This window comes from Anguilla anguilla, chromosome 13 (assembly GCF_013347855.1).
Source record: "Anguilla anguilla isolate fAngAng1 chromosome 13, fAngAng1.pri, whole genome shotgun sequence".
In the NCBI taxonomy this organism is placed as follows: Eukaryota; Metazoa; Chordata; class Actinopteri; order Anguilliformes; family Anguillidae; genus Anguilla; species Anguilla anguilla.
The window spans coordinates 36,737,721-36,759,129 of record NC_049213.1 but is presented as its reverse complement, the minus strand read 5'-3'; the positions used below and the strand labels follow the sequence as shown (position 1 = coordinate 36,759,129).

Here is a 21,409-nt window from a genome sequence, read left to right as displayed (position 1 = left end):
TTCACAGTAACTTGTCTTCTCTATCATTCCTACTGGTACACACATAATTTATTATTCCCCAGTTACGTCAGAAGAAGACCCATTATATCCACGCAACCTGACTGTGTATCCTCTTCTCTTGTACTAAACACCTTTCACTGTAAAGCACTCAATATATTTTACATCTTGTATAAAAATATAGCCTTTTAAATATTTCTGTAATTTTATATACATGAATTTCGGGTTAGAAAAGCACTTGATATGGAGTTGACACCTCAATATTATCATTATTATTCCTATCAGCATTTCTGTTTTGTTTGTTCTGGTCTGTTGTCTCCTGTTCCAATTTTTCTACTTCACGATGAATCCAGACCTGCAATAAAAAAGAGAGGATAGCGGTTATCTAAATGTGTGCAATTTACAAGGAAGCCATTTTGATTTCTGAATGACAATAAAATGCAATTCTTCAGCTGTCTTCAAGCCAATATAGCATATTGTGAAAATCAACTTGTAGACCTACCCACAATATTGCATGACAGGCAGGGAAAAGTGTGTTTTTTCAGCATTTTGTATTGAATTTAGGATGCATTTCAAGGATGCATTTTCTGGTTGCATCCAACCCTCCAACCCAAAATGTTAGCATAACTTAAATCATATTCAAGATAAAATTGGAGCTTCAATTACCAATTTTCCAAAACCGTACCACTAATCACACCAAACAAAAATGATACAGAAGTATCATAAACAAAATTTGATTGCATAATTTGCTAGAGCCTACAGAACCACTGGGGAACCAGAAATTGTATTTTTAAAAAAACAAAAAACATTCAGTGCTCTATTTTCAGAGAAAAAAGTAGATGCTTACAAGATAGTTCTGTTCTTTCACAATCTTGCATTTCAATGTCTTTGTCGAATGAAGTCAATCTAAAAAAATAGCAAAGGTTACATTAGTTTCCAAACTCACTGTTCACAGATAATCCTGACATGACATATACCTTTACAAACACTTTGACTATCGCTACAGTCGGTTCCCACGATAAAATGAGACTCACTTCGGTCTTAGCAATGAATATAACAGAACAGCGATTGCCGTTTTAAGATTATATAATTCAGTTATTTTATCTTCACGTTTGTTCTTGTTCCGTAATGCTGCCATCCCCTTGTGTCTTTGAAAATATGGCATACTTCTAAGCTTACAACGAAAACAGTACAGAATATACGACTGAAAGCATTTACCTCTGATTGCCTTCGACTTCGGAGCTATGAAGCAGCGCTTTGAGTTTCTGTGAGAAGCAAACACAACATGAAAATCTCATTCACATGTGGGACCTTTCGGGAGAAGATAAATAAACCCGAATTGTTTGGGCCCGGGGATGGCTGCGGCCATAAACGACCGCAGAAAAACACTGTTTACCTTCTGTTTCCTGAAACAGTAGAGCGTAATTAAAAGCATCAGTCCCCCACACGCTGATGCCGCGATGAAGGCGATCTTGTAGGAGAAGTGCCCCTCCCCCTCGGCCCCGTTTTGGAAGCCGGCCCCTGCGCCTCTCTCCGGTTGTCCCGACGGCGAGTCGGAGTCCGCGCGCTCTGCTGAGCCTTGAGGCCCAACACCTGCAGGAAGACACGCAGCTTTGTGAGTTTCAGGTGGCAGTTTAGTATGCAACGGCAACTGGGCTGGAGGCTCAAATGTTGTGGTTCTGTGGGAGCTGATGTTTGTATCCTTGAGGGGAGCGTATCCATGTTCCCAGGGTCCTATGTTCCCAGGTTCCTAAGTACCCAGGGTCCTATGTTCCCAGGTTCCTAAGTACCCAGGGTCCTATGTTCCCAGGTTCCTAAGTACCCAAGGTCCTATGTTCCCAGGTTCCTAAGTACCCAGGGTCCTATGTTCCCAGGTTCCTAAGTACCCAGGGTCCTATGTTCCCCAGTTCAATATTCTGTTAACACACATTAATCCTCCTATTGTGTTCGGGTCAAATTTGACCCGTTTCAAGTTAAAATATTCCATGAATATTATCCAGTTTTTTTTATTGGAACAAGGCTTCAAAACAGCTATGTAAACACAACAAAACCAATGGTTTTCATTTTATTTGATTTTGAAGAGCTGGGGAACATAGGACCCTGGGAGAGCACATATGTTGAGCTGGGGAACATAGGACCCTTTGCCATGTTCCCATTATGTGCCATATGAATCTGGGGAACATAGGACCCAGGGAACATAGGAATGACCCCTCCTTGAGTATGGGACTTGTAACCTGAACTGCTTCAGTAAAAGATTCAGCTGTTTCTATTGATTATATTTAATGGATAGGAGCATAATGTCATTTATATTGGGACAGCAGGTAATGCCATCCTGCCAAGTTACGCCTTGGCAGGGCGGTATTCCCCATTCCTACACAGCACCAAACGTCTGCCACTTTTCAGGATTCCCTACAGAAATAACCGCAGTGACCACAGGCACTCAGCCCTTAAAAAATTGGGCAGCATTACTTTGAAATACAGCTTGTTTAATTTGTGTGAGCTAAGACTTGCCATAATTTTGATATCAATACTTATAATGGCAAATATAGATTTTGCCAGTTTGAATTAATGACTTCTAGACAGTACCTTGTGTGTGTGAGTAACTTGCCATTTTTATACGTTGAAAACTATTAAATATACTGCACTATGAGATTGCACGTATGTGTGTGCATGTGTGTTTGCATGAGTGTGTTTGTGTGTGTCTGCATGTGAATGTGCATGAGAGACAGGTTAACATCACCAGCAATACAAGGCCAAGAACCTTTGAATGACAGAGAAAAGTTAGTGGGTTAAAAGCAGACAAATATTATTAGAAGACGAAAGGACAGTAGCGTGGCTTTTGTGGCTCTAGTAGGAGGCAGCAAGTCAGTGAGTTAATGGATGTGCCGTCATCAAAAGTCATCATAAAAGTCATCAAATCTGGATGCTTTCAGGGAGCAGAGACGGGCTCTTCAGTTCTTCTCCAAGCAATTCGCTGTCTACAGACATCATTCTTTTGGCAGCAGGGACAAACAAGCCAAAGCGCTTAGCCTGAATCTCCATGCGCGAGAGGGTTTGTGCTTCAGCAAAGTTGACAAAAAATACACTCACAACATTTAGGGTGGGATGGGTGGACATGTTACCTGGGCTTTCCAACTTCTCACGGGTGGTCCTCATAGATACTGCTTCATGCTTTGGCACAGGTGGTGGTACAGGGGGATCAAACTGTCTCAGACCAGAAACGGTGGTTCTTCCTGGCAGAGGGACAGTGTGCTTGATTGTGCTTCTTGTTTTTTCTCCAGCTTGTGAAACGTCTGAACGGTCATTCAACTCGCGGAAGCTGTCCTCCGGGGAAACTCTGGGTCCTAGAGATCTCTTAGTCAGCAAGACAGCTGTGGTGTCCTCCGGCTTCGTGGGAGTACTTCTGACCGGAGCCTCGTGGGACGGAACGGGCGTGGCGGGGTTGTCTGCGTGTTCCTGGGACGAAGGGCTGACCGCACGAGACGAATCGAGAAACGATGTGCGTTGGGACGACCGACCTCCGGGCGAGCCGGATACTCTGGTCTGAGTTGGGCTCTGTGTGAAAGCCGAGGAGGCGACCGTGGTGGGACTCCTTTTCTCCGAAACAACGTGACTCACAGAGGCGTCCATCCCTCGCACGCTTTCTGCAGACACGGGAGTAGACTGAGATGCATCCGAAGACTCTGAGGTGCCGGGTGTGCCGGTTACAGGGTCCAAATGAACCCTGTGGCACGAAGCACCTGGGCATCCGGGACAACCGTTCTTTTCATCTAAAGATGCAGAGGATCCCGCGGTGGATCTCAAATTACCGGCTCCGGGGAATGCAAGAAACAAAATGTCCCCATTGGCCTCCTCTTTCTCCTCCTTGCTAACTGAGGTGATGGACTCAGTTTCCTTCAGTCTGTGGTGGCTGTTGTAGTCGTGGGTGACAGGGATGTAGTCCCAGGGGTTCCTTGTGTCCATAGGAGGTTGGGCCAGCTTAGGCGGTTGGGAGGAATGCGACTGTAATTGAGATGGCTGCACGAGGTCTTCCCATTGGCTGGTTTCCATTGGCTTAGTCTTTCCATTGGCTGGCAAAGAAACCTGTTCAGAAGCTCCGTAACCGAGAGTCGGGCAAGAACAATGACATTCGGTTGCACCTACAGAGAACCAGAGAGACACCTATAAAGACAACGCCTATAAAATGCTAATGTGAATGAGTGGATGTTGTTCAAAAAGAAATTTCAGAATGTGCAAAAGATTTTAGCATGTGAGCAGACATATACAAAAAACACCTGGACACTATTTTGCTGATGTTTCTGCAATGTTAATGTTCCCACATAATTACAATGATAACATTCCTTAGAGTAACGTTCATGGGTTGTGTTTTTCGTACCTGTGGTTTGGGCAAGTGCTGTGGTTGATTCTGGGTAATCCTCAGCATACTCCTCTTCACAGTTCCAGTCCACTGGTTTGTCGTTCTCCGTCATCAGCTCCTTATAGAGCTGTATGACTTCCTTTATTTTCCCCAGGGCTTCTCGTAGAGAACTGACTTTTTCAACTCTCACAGGAATGTCCTATTGAAAAAAAATTGCATCCAGACATTCAGTGTACATGCATTATTAAAAAAAATAATAATAATAATAATACATTTTTTTTAAATAATAGTTTATTAAGCATGATGGCATATAGGCTTATGCTTGTCATCCAACCAGTGTTAGCCTTAACATCCCTATTTACAACAATACAAATACATTCAAGCTAATGAACATGTTGATTACGAAATCTACCCTTTACCCTTTAAACAAATGAAACAACATTATTTAAACAATGCAACAATTTTGGTTTTATTAATAGGCTCATAGACCTTCATCAGGAAAAATGTTTTAAAAAAAACCCAAAAGAAAACCAAAAAAAAAAAAAAATACATACTCTTAGGGGTCACTGAATGGTTGATGAGTATGAAAATAATGTGAATCATATGCTATGGCCTTCTCAGTCACCAGATCTCAACCAAATTGAACACCTATGGGAGATTTTGGAGTGACGTGTAAGATAGCGCTCTCCACCACCATCATCAAAACACCAAATGAGGTAATATCTCTTGGAAGAATGGTGTTCCATCCCTCCAGTAGAGTTCCAGAGACTTGTAGAATCTATGCCAAGGTGCACTGAAGCTGTTCTTGTGGGTTGGGTTGGCCTAACACCTTACTAAGACTATTTATGTTGGTCTTTTCTTTAGTCACCTGTCTGTATGATGAAACTGTCAGTTTGCTTGTGGCCTTGATACAGTGGTATTTCAGCAAAATAAGGTGGGCGATCTGAGGTTCAGCCAAAATGAACCTAAACCTCCACCACATCCACAGGTAAATCTATTCCTCTTAAACCAACCAACCTGTCTTTTACGACTGTGCCACAGGTACCATACGGCTTGCAGTCACAAAATTAGCGAAATTGTGTTGAACACGCACTAAAAACTTTACGCCCTAACAATTGAAAATTGTGCCTTGACTAACAATAGGGCCCTTGGAAATTTAAGTCAACAAGGAGCGTAATTAGATTTGATGAGATGTATTAAAGAGTTCTTAAAGAAGACGTGGCCATCCAGTAAACCTTTGATAGGCACACAAATTGCATTTGGTAGATGAGGTCATGGAGACCATGGATGTTAGCGTGCGTTTTTTGAAAAACCAAATGTCAACAGTACACCAAACAGCATGCCGCCATGGCACTCTTTGCCGAAGTCGAAAAGTAATCTAATTTGAATTCAGTTTATTTTTATGCGCCCTGTTTATAGGAGCCTCAGTCTTCATGTTTGTATCATGGGATTGCCCGTGAGGAAGTCAGATTCATCCTGAAATTTGGCGAACAACGGTTAAGCCAAACAGTTTCAACATCCTGGCACACGGTTTGCGGATTTAATCTCGGAAAGGCACCCTTACGATCAGCCCCGTCGCTTTATTTATTTATTATTAAATAAATAAAACAAATTTAGTAAAAAAAAATATATATATATAATAATAATAATAATTTTGTGCATCTGCAATCAACATTCAGAGATGATTTTGATTTGTGAAGTCATGGAGTTGAGTTATTTTAGGGGCATCACACTAAAACGTGCTCGGTATTAAAATGAGAGACAGCTAAATAAATAACTGAAATGTGTTTACAGAAATGAGATCATCATTACATCACTTAGGGTGATTCACAAAAGAACTTGCTTGTAAATACAGTTAAATGCCTCCTTGGCGATCGCCACTGCATGGGGGCCACCTGGCCACTCGGGATGGCCACTTTTTGGTGGTACTCCCCTCTCACTTCTCTCTGTGTATTACCTTCGCAGGTGACCGAAGGTATATTACCTACGGTCACCTGCACAGCGCGGTTGGCGGCCTTGCTGTTGCTCTCCCACAGGAGCTTTACCGGCGCATGTGACGCCCTCCGCCAACTCCTTCCCGTGAATCTAGTATCAACTCTGGGGGGCTCATTCCAATCGCTTATTTTTTGATTGCATCCTTTCCTGGTGTCCTTTCCTCACTCCTTAGCTCCACATGTTGAAGGACGCAAGGGAAGGAAGCAAGGATAGGACGCGAGGACGGAGCAGTCGAGGAAAGGCGTATTAGGGAAGTGGAACGTCCTTGCCCTTTCAAGCGTCAGCTTGAAGCCATGAAGCAATTAACCAATATCACTACTTAGTCCTATTTTATGACAAATTTGCATCTGGAATCAAAACAAATCATGTTTCACTCTATGGGGAGTAAGATCAACGGGAAACAATGCACTCACCTCAATCTCCTCATTGATTTCTGGAATGCATTTTTCAGAATAAATGTTCAACACCAAATTCTTCAGTTTATCGACGTAACCATAGTTATCAGAGTCCTTGGTGTATCGAAAGTGACTGTCCAGAAGTTCCAGGATTTGAGGGAAGGCTGCTTTAACATAACAGACTTTACTCTGTAAAATAAAACATTAAAGTGTCAATAATAATGTTATACTACTTGCATACTCTGGTTTTAACATCTAACATTGATTTTCATTTCACACTCTCTGTTCACATTGTGAAATATACATTTCATAACATTCAAGCTTTCGTTAACAGGATGTACTTCGATATTTAGCAAATGCCTGGGGTCAATTTAAATTTTAAACGTGAAAGCCTGAGTGTGCAAGCTCGGTTTTCACACTGACATAACTACCGTTGTTCCTGCTTCTCGCCCAATGCATGCTGGGATAGCCCCCCGCAACCCTGACAAGGAGTACGCAGGCATAGATAATTGATGGATGAATGGATGGATGGATAAAAACCGTTGTGTCTGCTTGAAATGGTGTGAATATTATCTGTGCAGTTATTTATGAAATGATAGGATAAAACGTATGTTTACCAAACCGTGACGCTCCATGAATTTGTAGGTCATTGAACAGCCATTTTGCAACTGGTTATCAATCTGCAGAAGGAAAAATAAAACAATAATTTTTTTTACAATTATACACAGTTTAATGCTTGACATCGTTAGCTGTGACATCTGTGCCTGCATCAATTTATAAAAACATAGATTTTTGTACGAACTAGCATATTGACATGGCTTGCTTTAAGCTATACTAAATACAAAATATATACACAAAATAAGGTATCTTTAGCCACCCACAACAGTGGCAAGAGTGTTGTCTGACAAGCCGATTGCAATTCTAGAATTTTAACAAGCTGTTCGTTTTTATTTTATTTTGACGTTTCTTTCGTTTTTCGAGGGGTTAATTGCCCTCTTAAGCCATTGTTAAATTGTTTTGGAAATAGCTACGCATTCCCTGAAGAATAAAAGTCCCATGTTCACACGGAAATGCCTTCACTTGCCCTGACTGTGGTGCAAATGGCTGAATGCATGGACACGTGAATGTACAGTGCATTGATAATGGGTAGAATCACGACCATTTAAGCAGCTCTTGTATTAGGCATTCTGGCAGACAGAGTCGTCCGCGGGAGCATCATGACGTGAGTGGTGGAACAAGCTCCCTGTTCCTCTACGAACCTCTCCCTCATTGCCCATCTTCCGCCGTGGTCTGAAGACTCATCTGTTCAGACAACACCTAGACTAACTATGACCACTCTGCCGATTATTTCTATCACTTACATTCCCCTCTTTCACGCTACACATGTACCTCCTGTGCCACTTTCAGGTTACATGTACCACCATCCAGCACTTACTGTGCCTTGTATCATTGTCTTGATGTTGTAGCTTGTCACGCCTTCTAGCTTGACTTAGCATAGGTTAGGTAAGAGTAATTTTCACTGTGTGAACTGGTCTTAACGTGTTCATGGCTACGAATAACCGTACAAAATGAGTATTGTACCTTATCGGACCTGTGTTTTGTAGTTGTTCCAGTGACCTTTGCTGTGCATTTATTGTACGTCGCTTTGGATAAAAGCATCTGCCATAAAAATGTAATGTGTGTGAGTGTGTGGGAGAGTGTGTGTGTGTGTGTGTGTGTGAGTGTGTGGGAGAGAGTGTGTGTGAGTGTGTGTGTGTGTGTGTGTGTGTGAGTGGTGTTGGTGACTCACCAGTCGCTCGAGGTTCAGGAGGTGCTCTTCCGTCACTGAGTGCCGACATGGGCCAGGAACTTGGCCGAGGACCAGATGGAAGCACATGATGATAAAAAAGCACCTTGCCTGTGGACCGACAGCACACTGCATTACTATCTTACACCTCACTGCATTACGTCACATTACGCTACAGGGCCATTACATTATGTTACAAGCGCTTAGCACAGTGGTTCCCAAACACACACACACTCACACACACACACACTCACACACATGCACACACGCTCACACACACTCAAGCTCTCACACACACACACACACACATGCACACATGCTTACACACACTCAAGCTCTCACACACACACACACTCTCACACACGCACACACTCAAGCTCTGACACACGCACACACACACACACACACACACTCACACCCTCTGTGCTGTGCCTTTTTCCTTCAACCCTCTCCATGCCCCCCACTTTTGGAACCAGTGACCTCGCAGTCGCTCGCTGTACAGAAGTGGAGAACGTCCGTGCAGCTCTCACAGATACACAGACACAATATCACTGAGAAGGCACAGCGGCCCATTAGTAATCAATAAGTGCAATATCAATACATGTAATGTCAACTGAACAAATAATTTGTATCCGAACAAAAGGAAGACAGACCGCTAGATGGATAACCTTTGCACAGCTATACGGTAACTATAACACTGCCCAAAAGGAAATCCAAAGAAAGGAAGAGATAAAGAAAGGGAGGATACAGCAGTGTCCCAACAGGAATTGGAAAACATTTTGATTATCTTTTTTTTGACTCCAGCCCAACCCAGTATTCAGTTCCTTTGCTCTGGAAGGATTACTGACCATGTGACATTAAATTTACTCCATCTCACAGAACTCACAGGAGAATCGTGCCGTGTCATGCAATACTCTAAATGCAAATCGAACAGCGTCTAATAAGGAGCCATTAATGAAACCGGTGTTTCGTTGTGATGTGGAAAGTAAGATGGAAAGGAAGTGCTCATTGCTTCTTAGCACCATGCGGTCAACACGTTCGCACAGACGTGAGTCAGAGGGGACAGCTTTCGGTTCTCAACCCCAGCACTGGATGTAATGTTGCCCCCCTGCTCATACCTATGATTTTCGCTCGAAAAGCCAGTTTGTCCCCATTGGGCTCCATTCATTTTTGACCGTAAAAATAAAATACTTCCACTCAAATATTGATGTTAATTTGCTTATTATTTCTCTGAGGTAAATTTTCTTTTTTCCTATCACACAATATATACCCTTACATTTATATAGAGCTGGTCTTGTAACCCAAAGGTCACAGGTTCGATTCCTGGGTAGGACCCTGCCATTGTACCCATGAGCAAGGTACTGTATAAATGATGGATGTAATGTGAAATGCTATTTTAAAAAGTTGTGTAAGTTACTCTGGATAAGAGTGTCTGCTAAAATGCCTGTAATGTAATGTAATGTAATGTAGGAAGATATAACATGCAGCTCAAACCCTCTCGACTGAAATCCTCCCAACCTCGGGCATTGCTTCAGCCAGCCGGGCGTAACCCTGCGTTTCTCTTGGCCACAGTCAGCAACTGTGACTAGAACAGTGCCTTAATCCGATGCGCCACCCAGCAGCTAATGCGTACATTTTTAAACAATGAATTGCTTGCACTGATTTAATGTGATCCATCCACAGAGCACCGCGACGAAAAGGGATAAGACGTTTGCTCTGCTGTACTTTCAGGATATAATGTTCAATTAAAATTTTCTGGACGATTAAAACGGAGAGGGACAAAAAGGCCTCGATTCAGTCCACGTTCGGCCCTGACCTTTGACCTTTAACGAAATGCGTGATGCTTCCGATTTGTCAGGCGCTCTCGAGTTTATCGTAAGTTCAGCGAATCCGGCGTTTCCCGATTCCCAGACCGCTGGATGAAAGTCAGTCAGACTCTCGCTCATGTTGCGCAATGCGGGAGCTGTTTTTTTTTTTTTCTTCCTACACCGTAGTCTTCCAAAAAAAAAAAAAAAAAAAAAAACGTACTACGCCGGTTTAATGCACGGGTGCTGTCCATCTCTATCTCCACACACCCTGAATGAAACCAGATGTTTTTTCAGTGACGCACCGCCAACAGAATCCCCATCTGGCTGTGCGTGGATCAGCAGGCAGGCTCAGAGAGCATCTCTCTTGTGCCAGCAGCTCTCTCTCTCTCTGCTGTGAGCCATCCCTTATTTAGTAGCCTGGCCAGTGCTTTAGCGTGTTTACCACACGATTCGTGATTCAGTCCATTTTTCAGTGAGTCTTTTTCAATCTGCACTGACTCATGCCTCTGTTGAAACATAATTTAAGCTATGAAACCTCTCTCTGCTCACCGGTATCTTTCTCAAACTATTTATTTATTTATTTATTTATTTATTTATTTGTATCATTCAGTGCCAGTCTGTTGTAGTATTTGCAGTACTCACAGTTCCTACAAGGAAAACTGGTGGCTAACGTGCTAGCTAGCTTCTGGCAGTTCACTCATTTATTCGTTGACCTGTATCGTTTTTTCCCCCCACCTACATTCAGACGGATGAACTCTCATCTTCCCACTAGCAGGAACACTAACTTCATGATTCAAAAGAAAGAACTAATTTCAAACTTGCATGTTTATTTGAATCAACATTGCATTGAAAGCAATGCAAGCCACATCCTCTGTCCAGTGTCCTGTGCAGCAGGCTAACTCTACCATAGGTATTGGTTGTCGGTTTTTGCCACACACACACACACACACACAAGGGCTTCCTCATTATTTTGTTTATTTGCCTGTACTGTATAAGACACGTACAACAGAAAAGGTGAACCCCCAAAATAGCCACATTTCCATGTTAGCCAGCCAGGGGGATGAGATCCATTAAAAGGCCAAAAGAAACCAGCCAGGTAATGAGTGTTTTTGAAACCCCCCCCCCCAAAGACTTTGACCTGACCAAAATGGAGGTACGGCTAGCTTATGCATTAACGCACCACGTAGAAAAACAACTGCCTGACCGCGCTGGGCTATGCGGAGCTCTGCACAAACCCAATGACTTCTCGGCACTGAACTGATTCATTAAACTGGCAACGCTGAGTGTTTATTGTGATTGCTGGAGGACAGTGACTTCTGGCTCTGATTAATGAAGTTAATTCACTTGTTCTGATTTATATTTCCTCTTCCTCTTCCACGCAATGGCACAACTGATGTCGCTTTTGATCTGTTTTTTTTTTTGGTTTTTTTTAACGAGTGAATAAGCTGCCATAACCACAAATTTAAAACGGGTCTGGTTCTAAATTGATGATGTTCTCTTAGAGGATCCTGCAGAGTGTTATTATTATACTGGTCAAAAATCACCTGGGGCGACAGCGTGGAGCCACCAAGGTGGCCATTTCACACTCAAAAACGTGATCATTTGTCCCCTTTCCCAGTTCAACAACTGTTTTGTGTGAGCATACTACAGTATATTCAAATTAAGCGTGAAATGTAATTAAGCGTGTTATTTTTGTATGGGACAGTTCCGCTCGTGATAATAATAAGGAGTGTCGGAACTGGGCCTTATTTTCAAACTAAATGAAAATGCGATGTTCGATAAAAGTGACGTATTTGCACTGCATCAGCACATACGGCACCCAGTTGCCAACTGTAGTCCACAAGTGTCTTCTCTTCCTCTCACTTAAACAGATATCGTTTACCTCATCTTCAGTGTAGGAAAGAAAGTGTAGTTTTGACGCTGAGAACAATAGAATAATGGTATTTACCAATTTGCCTTCGCTATTGTCAGTGAAAGAGCTTCAATGTGGTGCAGTTACCGTTGGAAAAACAGATCCGTCAATTTAAAAAAAAAAAAAACCCATTACATTACTTTACAGACTCTTTTATCCATGAGCGACATAGAATAAGTGGATAACAAACACAGGTCCGATAAGGTTACAATACTCATTATGTAGCAGCTATCCATAGCCATGAACACATTTAGTCCAGTTCACACAGTACGCATAGGCTAGGTCGGAATGTTACAGTAAGTCAAAGTGGGAGGCATGACAGTGAGCTACAACATCAGGATAACGATACGAGCGCAGTATAAGTGCTGGATGGCGGTACGTAGCAAATGTGCAGAAAGTGTTTCAGAGGTGAACCCCCTTCGTCACAGAAAACCTGCACTACTGAGTTTTGCCTTTGATAAACTTTTGGGTTGAGTGCAAATAAACATTTTTTAACGGCTGTCGCTTTTCATTTTCATTACATTTGTCCCATCTATCAGTTGCTGTCCCGGTTTCTCGTGGTTGTGGCATAAAAATGTGATCAGACAGATCTTCCTTACCCCCACCATTCTCAACAAATTGTACGACTGGAGGAGTTAAAGGTCATGTCCCCTGCCAGTTGTTGCATCCTCTGCCCATTGGGGTGGTCTTGCAACCGAAAGGTCACAGGTTCGATTCCCGGGTCAGACACTGCCATTGTACCCTTGAGCAAGGTACTTAACCTGCACTGCTTCAGTGTACATCCAGCTGTATTAAATGGATGCAGTGTTAATGCTTGCGTAAGTCGCTCTGGATAAGAGCATCTGCTAAATGCCTGTAATGTAATGCATTGCATCCTGTCAGAGATGCTGGATTTATGTTATATCTTCCTGAAAGTGGATGGGCCAGGGGGACAGTACAGGCCATGCAACGAGCCAAAATGTACAGCAAGCGACCTCATGACAAATCAACCGAATACGCTTGATAACAGCTGTTAACTGCTGAAACTGGACTCAAACAGCACGCGGACCTCTCTTGCTCTCTACTGCATTTGTTCTTCACCAAACCATTTGACTCCAAGAATAACACCCTCCGACATTGACAAAGGGAGATAAAATAAACAAAACAAACCAAACAAAACAACCCACGTGTGACAACGCTCCAAGTTACCGAAGCTGCTGTTTCTGGACCGGAACACTTCCTGCTGGAGGTGTCATGCTTACCAACCAGCGGCATATATCCTGGTGTGAAGGCTGCAAAAAATGGTGCTTAATTATCCGTGTCTGTTAGGTAAAAAAAAGCGGAAGGAAACAAGCTCCCCTGATACTAACTATTAAGATAAAACAAACAAGAAGCAGATTTCTAATACAGATGGGCCATTGGAAAATATGGCTCCTTTGGGAAGGAAGATCTTCACAGTAGGCTATTTATTCATTTGATTTACAAGACTGCAGTGGTCACTCCTACCATTGCAATGGGCTCCTTCCCTGACCTCTGCATGCCAGTGAAGAGAATTTTCTTGCCATGAATTTTACTTAATGCCGGATAAATTGGCAAAAGTGACAATTACCATTAGGGCTAGTGTGCATTGTTATGTTAAATTAACATAACAATGAGAACAGGCCATTCAACCCAACATTGCTTGCCATTTTCCTAACTAAATTGTACCTAGTGCTCTGCTTCGCTACAAGCTAGATGGTATCTGACACCGTATCAGGCCTGGTCTTGGAAAAACCCCCGGAGTTTCTGCCTACTGCATGACCCGACCAGCTAGTTCACACATTGACCACCCTCTGCGTAGCTACGCATTTACCAAAAATAGGACTTTCCAAGGCAGGACGGTGTATCTTTTTTGCTATTTGCTGTGTCAAATGTGAGAGTGAAACCGGAGCACAGGGTCACTGACTCACACCCCCAGCATGAGACACAGATGAGGTATGGCTTTCGGAAATGCGGAGTTCATGCCTGAACTAAAAAAAAGGTACACGGGTCATATAAAACGATTCGTCTAAGTAGCTCTGCCTGGTTTCCCTGGAAACAGCATCTGTGCATCAACAGAAACAATATCAAATATAACATTTCTTAAACTCCCTGGGAAAAAAAAGACCCCCAAAACAAAACAAACATATGCAAATGCATGGGATTCTATTGCCGCTACAATGTAATCACCTTAGGGATTACAATGCCGGGAAAACTAGAAACAGACGGCAGTTTGTAGTTGACATTGACATCGTGGGTGAACTGAATTTAAATTTAACCAAGGTGCTATTTCTACTCTTGGCCAATGCTGCACTATCAGCTAGAAATAGGGGTGTCAGTTTCACAGGAGACTTGTTGCAATCGTTTCCGATTGAGAGATCCCACGCTGCACTCTTATTTAACTTCTCAGTTCTAGGCACTCATGCAATGCAATGCAAATAAATAGATAAAAATGACTCGCATTGAAGCTTAGCAGTGACAGTAATTGTAAATTTTGAATGAGAGAGAAAAAAAAAAACATTGTTTGGCATCTTTAAGGTGGAATTTACATGACTTGGCTGTGCAGAATGGATATTGTTATTTTTGCGAAAGTTCAGCCTAAAAATAAATACAAAAAACCCCAGCGGTATTTAATCTTGTCTAAGATCTCATCGTGTAGAGGCCTCTGCTCAAATCCCACAGACCAACAGACACATCATCGCCACTGCAAACATGTTCAGAAGGGGGATTTTTTTTTTTTTTTTTTTTTTAAACGTGCACTTCAGGCTAGTTGTTAGGCCGCAACCTTACAAAGTGCCAGAAGAAACACACAGAATTTTGGTTGTGAATTACTGGCGCTTGTATAAATGTAGTCCAGGCCCGATCCGACCCGCTCCATTGTCTGCGTGCAGAAGAACGCTCTACGGGCCCAGGGGACTGGCTCTGGAAGTAAATCACACATTTTGAACTCTGTGTTCCGAAAGATGGAGACAGTAAATCCTTGCCCGCACTATAGTAAATAATCGATTGTCTCACTTTTCCATTGCCACCAAACCCCGTCAAGTGCATGACGTTCCGTCTCGTCTGTTCGTTAATTGGAAGCTTGCAAAATCAAAACCTGCCACGTTAGATTTATTTGAACTGCACGTATCTGCTGCTTCCTGGAAAAGTGGTGGAAAAATCTGGTACTTATGATAGAGAAATACGGCATTTAGCCGCGTTTCCACCGCAGGAACTATACCCCGGAACTAGGAACCTTTTGAGGAACTCAGTGCGTTTCCACCGCAGGAACTAGGGTCTAAATTTAGTTCTGGGGGCTTTGTTTTACCCCCCAAAACGTTCCTGCTCGGGGGTAGTACTTTCCGAAAGTACAGGAACCTTTTGGGTGGAGCTTGCAGCGCTGAACATTTCTGATTGGTCGAGTACTCGTAGCATTTGTGTTGTATTTATTTTCCGCCATTACCCGCCATGTTTGAAAATATGCAGCCGCAAACCAATTTATTTTCATAATAACTTCAAATCAAACTTGTATGTTATGCGGCGCAGTAGCCTACTTTTGGTTATAACCTGTCAACGTCTTGGAATTATAACGTGTGCTCTTCTGTTCTTTTCTTGCTTTAGTATTCGTTTTATAAAATGCTAAGCATTCGTGCTGGGACAGCATATTACGTAGGCTACCAAAACATTCAAACGGATTAATTCGGTTGCTGAATATTTTCTTCCGGATTTTATTTGTTAGCCCGTTGTAATTGACTCAAAACGTTTGATACAGTTTATGTGAGGTATGCGGTAGTTCTGCATAATTAACATTGGTGATACAGTACACGCAAACTGGAAATCACCTTCCGCACTTTTTATCCGGGTAAAATAACAGGTTAATTCTAGTAATCTTCGCTTTAGCTTTTTCAGACTGCCGTAATTTTACTCAATTTTACTGCCATTTTTCAATTCCACGAAAAGACCAGGAAGACTATGGACTCATTTATGGTGCATGGTTCGCATCTGGAGGGCACACTTCGCTGCTCGGCTAGCAGTAACTTCGAAGGAAAGCAAACGGTGGCTGTACCACTACTAATTTACATTTTAACGCAAGTCCGAGTTTTCGTTCTATTCTTGTCATTTTGCGATTAGCCTATATGGAATTGACGACGAGAAAGTAATAAAACAGCAAATTGTTTACAACGTGTGCATGTTTTCTGCTGTTAATGAATGTGTTTGAGAGGATATATGAAAATCAATAAATACAAAAGTAACCATATATAGTCATTGTTGGTAACCCGTTGTATATAAGTGGAATAAACCCCTCCGGGCTGTCCCGGTTAGTAGAAAATAATGTAGGCTACTTCGGTGGTAGTATGGGGATACAGAAGAAATCATATGACAGATGGACCGACGACAACGTCAGTGGGCTAATTTGCCTAATCTTCGCGGTACTTTAGACCCCGGTGGAAACGCAGACAACCATTGGCTGAAGGAACCTTTTAGTTCCTGGTAAAGTAGTTCCTGGGACTGAAAGTTCCGGGTAATTTTGGTGGAAACGCGGCTTTTGGCACCATAGAGTACTATGGTTGCCACTGAATTCCTTGTACAATAGGTGCCATTTTTTTCAGATTTGCGACTCATGGTTTCAAGTATTTTCAATAGTCGGCGTTGTCTTTTAATGCCCTTTTCATCTCATAAATATTCATATTTATCACCGTCTGTCATATCATTACTTTGAGATACGCGTTTGCCAAAATGTCGATTTTACCAATGGGATATAAGCACGTGTAAATCTTTACCAATAGGATATAAGCACGTGTAAATCTTTACCAATACGATATGAGCGCGTGTAGATTCAGATAACCTCTTAGAGTCGACTGCAGACCGCCCCGTGAAGATTTTCCAACTTGGCCCTTGGAGTTTACCGCGCATCCAAACGCAAATCGCTTCTGACTGAGCGTGCGGCATTCGGACGAAGACAGCGCCAAGCCGCCGTTCTATGTAACTCACTGTAGTCTATTTTGATAAAATTTTAAGGGGCAGTGAATTCAAAACAGCCCAATGAAAATTTGGAACGACGGGGAGCCGTTACAAGACTGTAAAGAGTTCTCCCACGGGTCCACTTCACAGATTCTTTACTGCAGTTCCAGAAAATCATGATCCAGTGGGGCTTCCCAGGACCCCCACCCCCACCCTAGTGTCTGCATGTCTTCATTTTTTTATTTTTTTATTTTTCATTTTCAATAGAGTCCAGTTCGGGTTAATGCAACCACATGCAGTGCCCATCCCAGTAAAATTAAAATTAACACTGAGTACTTATTTTTGTGCTGTGATGGAAGTACTGAACGTTGGTTCAATTCAGAAGCACATCACAGCCACAGTTAAAGCTCAACAATAGGTCAGCGGGGAATTTCAAAGAGGAAACAGAAAGACCAACAAAAGCATATCAGCCAGTCTACTAAATAAATATATGGACTGCAGGTCTCTCAATGACATTGAAAAAAACAAAAGCTTTGGAAAATTGCCAGTGGAGCATAATGCAGGATTAATAGCTTTTTATATTAAATTTAAGTTAATGTTTACATTATTACATTAATGTTTTCTCTGAAAATTGATATTTTTACTAAAGTGTCTTCCTGAAGGGGCTTCATCCGTGCTTCAATACCATATTTGTAAATAATTAATTTAATCAAGGATCGGATCAATATCGAGTTTAGAACTTGCGATCAAAGGGAGTTGATAAGTTTATGAAGGTGTAGTATGTTAATCATTACATTGGACTCCTGAAAGCGACAACAAGCAATGATAAAATATGATATGCTAGGCTCCTGTAGAAAGTCTTCGTAGCAGAAATTAAAATCATCAGCATATTTATAGGTTTATAGGTTTTACAGTTACAACATACATAGATCTCTTTCGACTGACCCTAAAGGTTATGCAGGCAACCTGTTCAAGTGCGCACAACTGCAGCTGAAGCTGCAGGCTGAATTGCTAAGAAGAAGCTAGTCTGAAATGTATTCTATACAGCGTGCATTCACAGCATGATTTTCTTTGAACGACAAGACAGCAAAATTAGACATTTAATTCCCGACTGGTTTTGTTCATAACAAACCACATTTGAAACTTAATGAAACGCTGTTAAAACTTTCATAGACATATTATTTTAAAAAAGACACATACCTTGGCTTTGCAAAAAATGTGGGCTTGTTTGTATTTGTTCATCTGGCTAATGTATGCAGATAGAGAAGATCAAAGTCCTCTTTTAAATGCATTGGAGCAGTTGGTTTGTTTTCATTCTTCTTTCTTTTTTGTTTTTGGTTTTGCTTTTGCTTTTTAATTCCAGCGACGCAAATGAGTCTGATAGATATTCTCTCTCTCTCTCTCTCTCTCTCTCTCTCTCTCTCTCTCTCTCCGGTGTCAGGCAGTGCTTGTCTGCTGAACACTGAGAGTCTCTCTTCCCCTCCCGGTCTTGTCTTGCTGTGAAACTATCTGTAAGACCTCCTCTTTGTCTCATGTGGTTTACAGGAAATGGCTCTCCTCAGCTCCACCGGCCAACGTCTTCTGCGGAGCCCCCCCCCCCCCCCCCCCCCCCCCATATCTGTCTGCGGCTGAATCATCACCTCCCAACACCAAAGATGAATTTGCACATTATTGCCTCATAAATGTGTTAAACATGCCTTTGATGTTGTCTTCACCACTTGCTCTTTTATTTATTTATTTTTTGATTGGTTGGGCCTGTCAGGTAGGGCTTTTTTATTTTATTTTTTTATTTTATTCTGAGCAATTTTCATTAAGGCCCAGCCAATGGGTTTTGTAAATACAAATGCTGCCGTTAAAAATGGCTCAAGGTCTTGTTGAACATGTCTTGTTTAACATCTGTGTGATTTAACTACATTAGTCCAACATTTATTCTGAATTATAGACATAAAACCGGGCAAGCTTGTATCATAAATTTCTGCCAATTTCCCGAATTGAAATTCCTGATTTTTATTTTATATTCATTTTTAATTGATGCACATTAAACATGAGTGCATATAAAGTTCTAATATTACACTAGATGCTGTATATTGTAATACATACCAATAACTGCACCTTCAAACTTGATTCATTTGTAAAAACTGTGAGGGGGAAAAAATGTGTGCATATAAAATTATAATATTACACTAGAAAATATATATTTTAATATATACCAATAACTGCACCTCCAAACCGCATTTGTAAAAACTGTGAGGGGAAAAAACAAAGTTAGTGGCAGAGGTAGAAATGGGTTTTACAGGTTGGGAAAATGTGTTCACACACACACACACACACACACAATACCAATACTACATGAACGGCAATAGTCTGCATTTATATTATATTTCTGTCAAGATATGAGAAAGACAGAAGTATATTTAAAAATATGTTGTGTGCGAGATGTTTGCACTGGCTTCGGGCCCTTCTCTAGGTCTCTTCCAACACATGTTAATTCATGACTTAAATCCTATTGCAAATCCATTGGCCTGGATTTTTATACACAGTCCTTGACTTGCTTTATGGACTGGCCAAAATTTCCCAAGGGGCGGCAGTCTGGTCTAGTTCCCAACGAGACCAGAGACACTGGACTCTCTCAACTGACGTGAAGAAAAATAAGGAATGAATAATGAAGCGCTAATGATAAACATTCTGAATGATAAATTAACACAGTGCCTTGAGGTATTCACAAGCTAACAGAGCCTTTCACCTCCGTACAGCCTCCGGCTGCATTGATTCGGTTTGTTTTAGACCAGCGTGTTGGCACCATGCCAGTTTGGATGAAGGCAGTCGCTTCTGAATAGGACTGGAGTTTCCCGGCAAGCAAACAGCTGTTAAATAAAGGCCGGGCCCTTTGGCAGAGCCCCCACCATTCAGTCAGTTGTTCAGGACACCGGGGCAGCGACTGTAAGCAGGAGGTTTTCCCAGAAATCAAAAGGTATTTAAAACCTTTTTTTTTTTTTTGCATAAAATCTTTGAATTTTGTCGTCTGATGTCATTCGTCGCTGTGTGGATGATGGGACTTTCAGCGGAGGTTGCGGTGGTTTCTTATCACTGCTGCTTAGCGTCGGAGACTCTGGGAAATGTCTTAATGTCTGGCTCTGAGAAGCCGGTGCAGCACATGCGCTAATCGCTTCTGTGGTCCCTCACGCTGACGACGCCGCACGCGATAAAGTTGCCAGTAATAATAACAACATCTGAGTCTGGCATAGACGTTGGTGCAGTTGGTGCATGCCTATTTGCAAAGGTGACTGGAATGCAGTGTGGCATAATGGTTAGGGAAGTGGGTCTGATGGGAATTCAGCTGAAACCTCGACCAAAGAACTCTAACCTGGACAGATATGATTTATTTCTTACAAAAAAAAAAAAAAAAAAAAATCACTGGATATTTATAAAATGAGACTTTTCCAATTTGCTTACTGACATGTAGGTCTATCTTTAGCACGGGCCTTTTTTTTAAGCATTTAACCTTTCAAGGTACAAGATCACCAATATGCGATTAGAATTTTACTAGCTGAACATTCTAATGATGATGTAACAGTTGCTGTTGGTAATTGAAAGCATAGGAGTTCCAGAACAGTGACTCAGCATTCCCAAAAATCTGAAAAATCTACTTGTCGAAGTGTTAAAGCTAGATTTAATTCGGCCTTATTCAATTTAGTTCTGAGTGGAAGTAAAGGAACATTGAAAATTGTTGAATGCCTGCCTTCCCAAGGAAAAACTTGCATAATCCACTGTGACATGAGCATACAAATAAAGTTTATAATTAGTAACAGATAAGCAAATGGCATTGATATTCAAACCCTACATGCCAGCCAGATCCCTCCGTTCTGCTACCTCAGGACGCCTAGCACCTCCCCCTCTTCGCACCTGCACTTCCAGAACACGTCTCCTGTCTGTTCTGGCCCCACGATGGTGGAATGACCTCCCTGTGGAGGTCAGAACAGCTGAGACTGTGACCCATTTCAAACGACGACTGAAGACCCACCTCTTCAGGCTGCACCTCTCCCCATCCCTCCCTTCCCCCCCTGTAAATGACTAAACTTAGGGTTGTAACTAGGCAGCTGTTTAATAGGTGACTTAGTTGATGCGCCAGTCTTAACGACTACTTGTATTTTTATTTATTTTTATTTTTCCATAGATTGCGTTGTTGCCGTTCTCGTTGTTAGTGATATCAGTTTAACCACC

General features: G+C 42.0%; 1 protein-coding gene across 1 annotated transcript; it reads right to left on the bottom strand.

The window, feature by feature from the left end:
• csf1a (colony stimulating factor 1a (macrophage)) lies at positions 1–18,602 on the bottom strand. The gene is made up of 10 exons (XM_035389049.1): positions 18,389–18,602; positions 8,534–8,641; positions 7,362–7,424; positions 6,763–6,933; positions 4,373–4,553; positions 3,120–4,136; positions 1,394–1,590; positions 1,216–1,262; positions 845–903; positions 1–352 (listed from the first exon to the last, which is right to left on the bottom strand). Exons 1-10 carry the CDS (start codon positions 18,428–18,430, stop codon positions 336–338), a joined length of 1,902 nt encoding a protein of 633 aa, XP_035244940.1. The 5' UTR covers positions 18,431–18,602; the 3' UTR covers positions 1–335.
• Between the last annotated feature and the right edge of the window lie 2,807 nt (positions 18,603–21,409).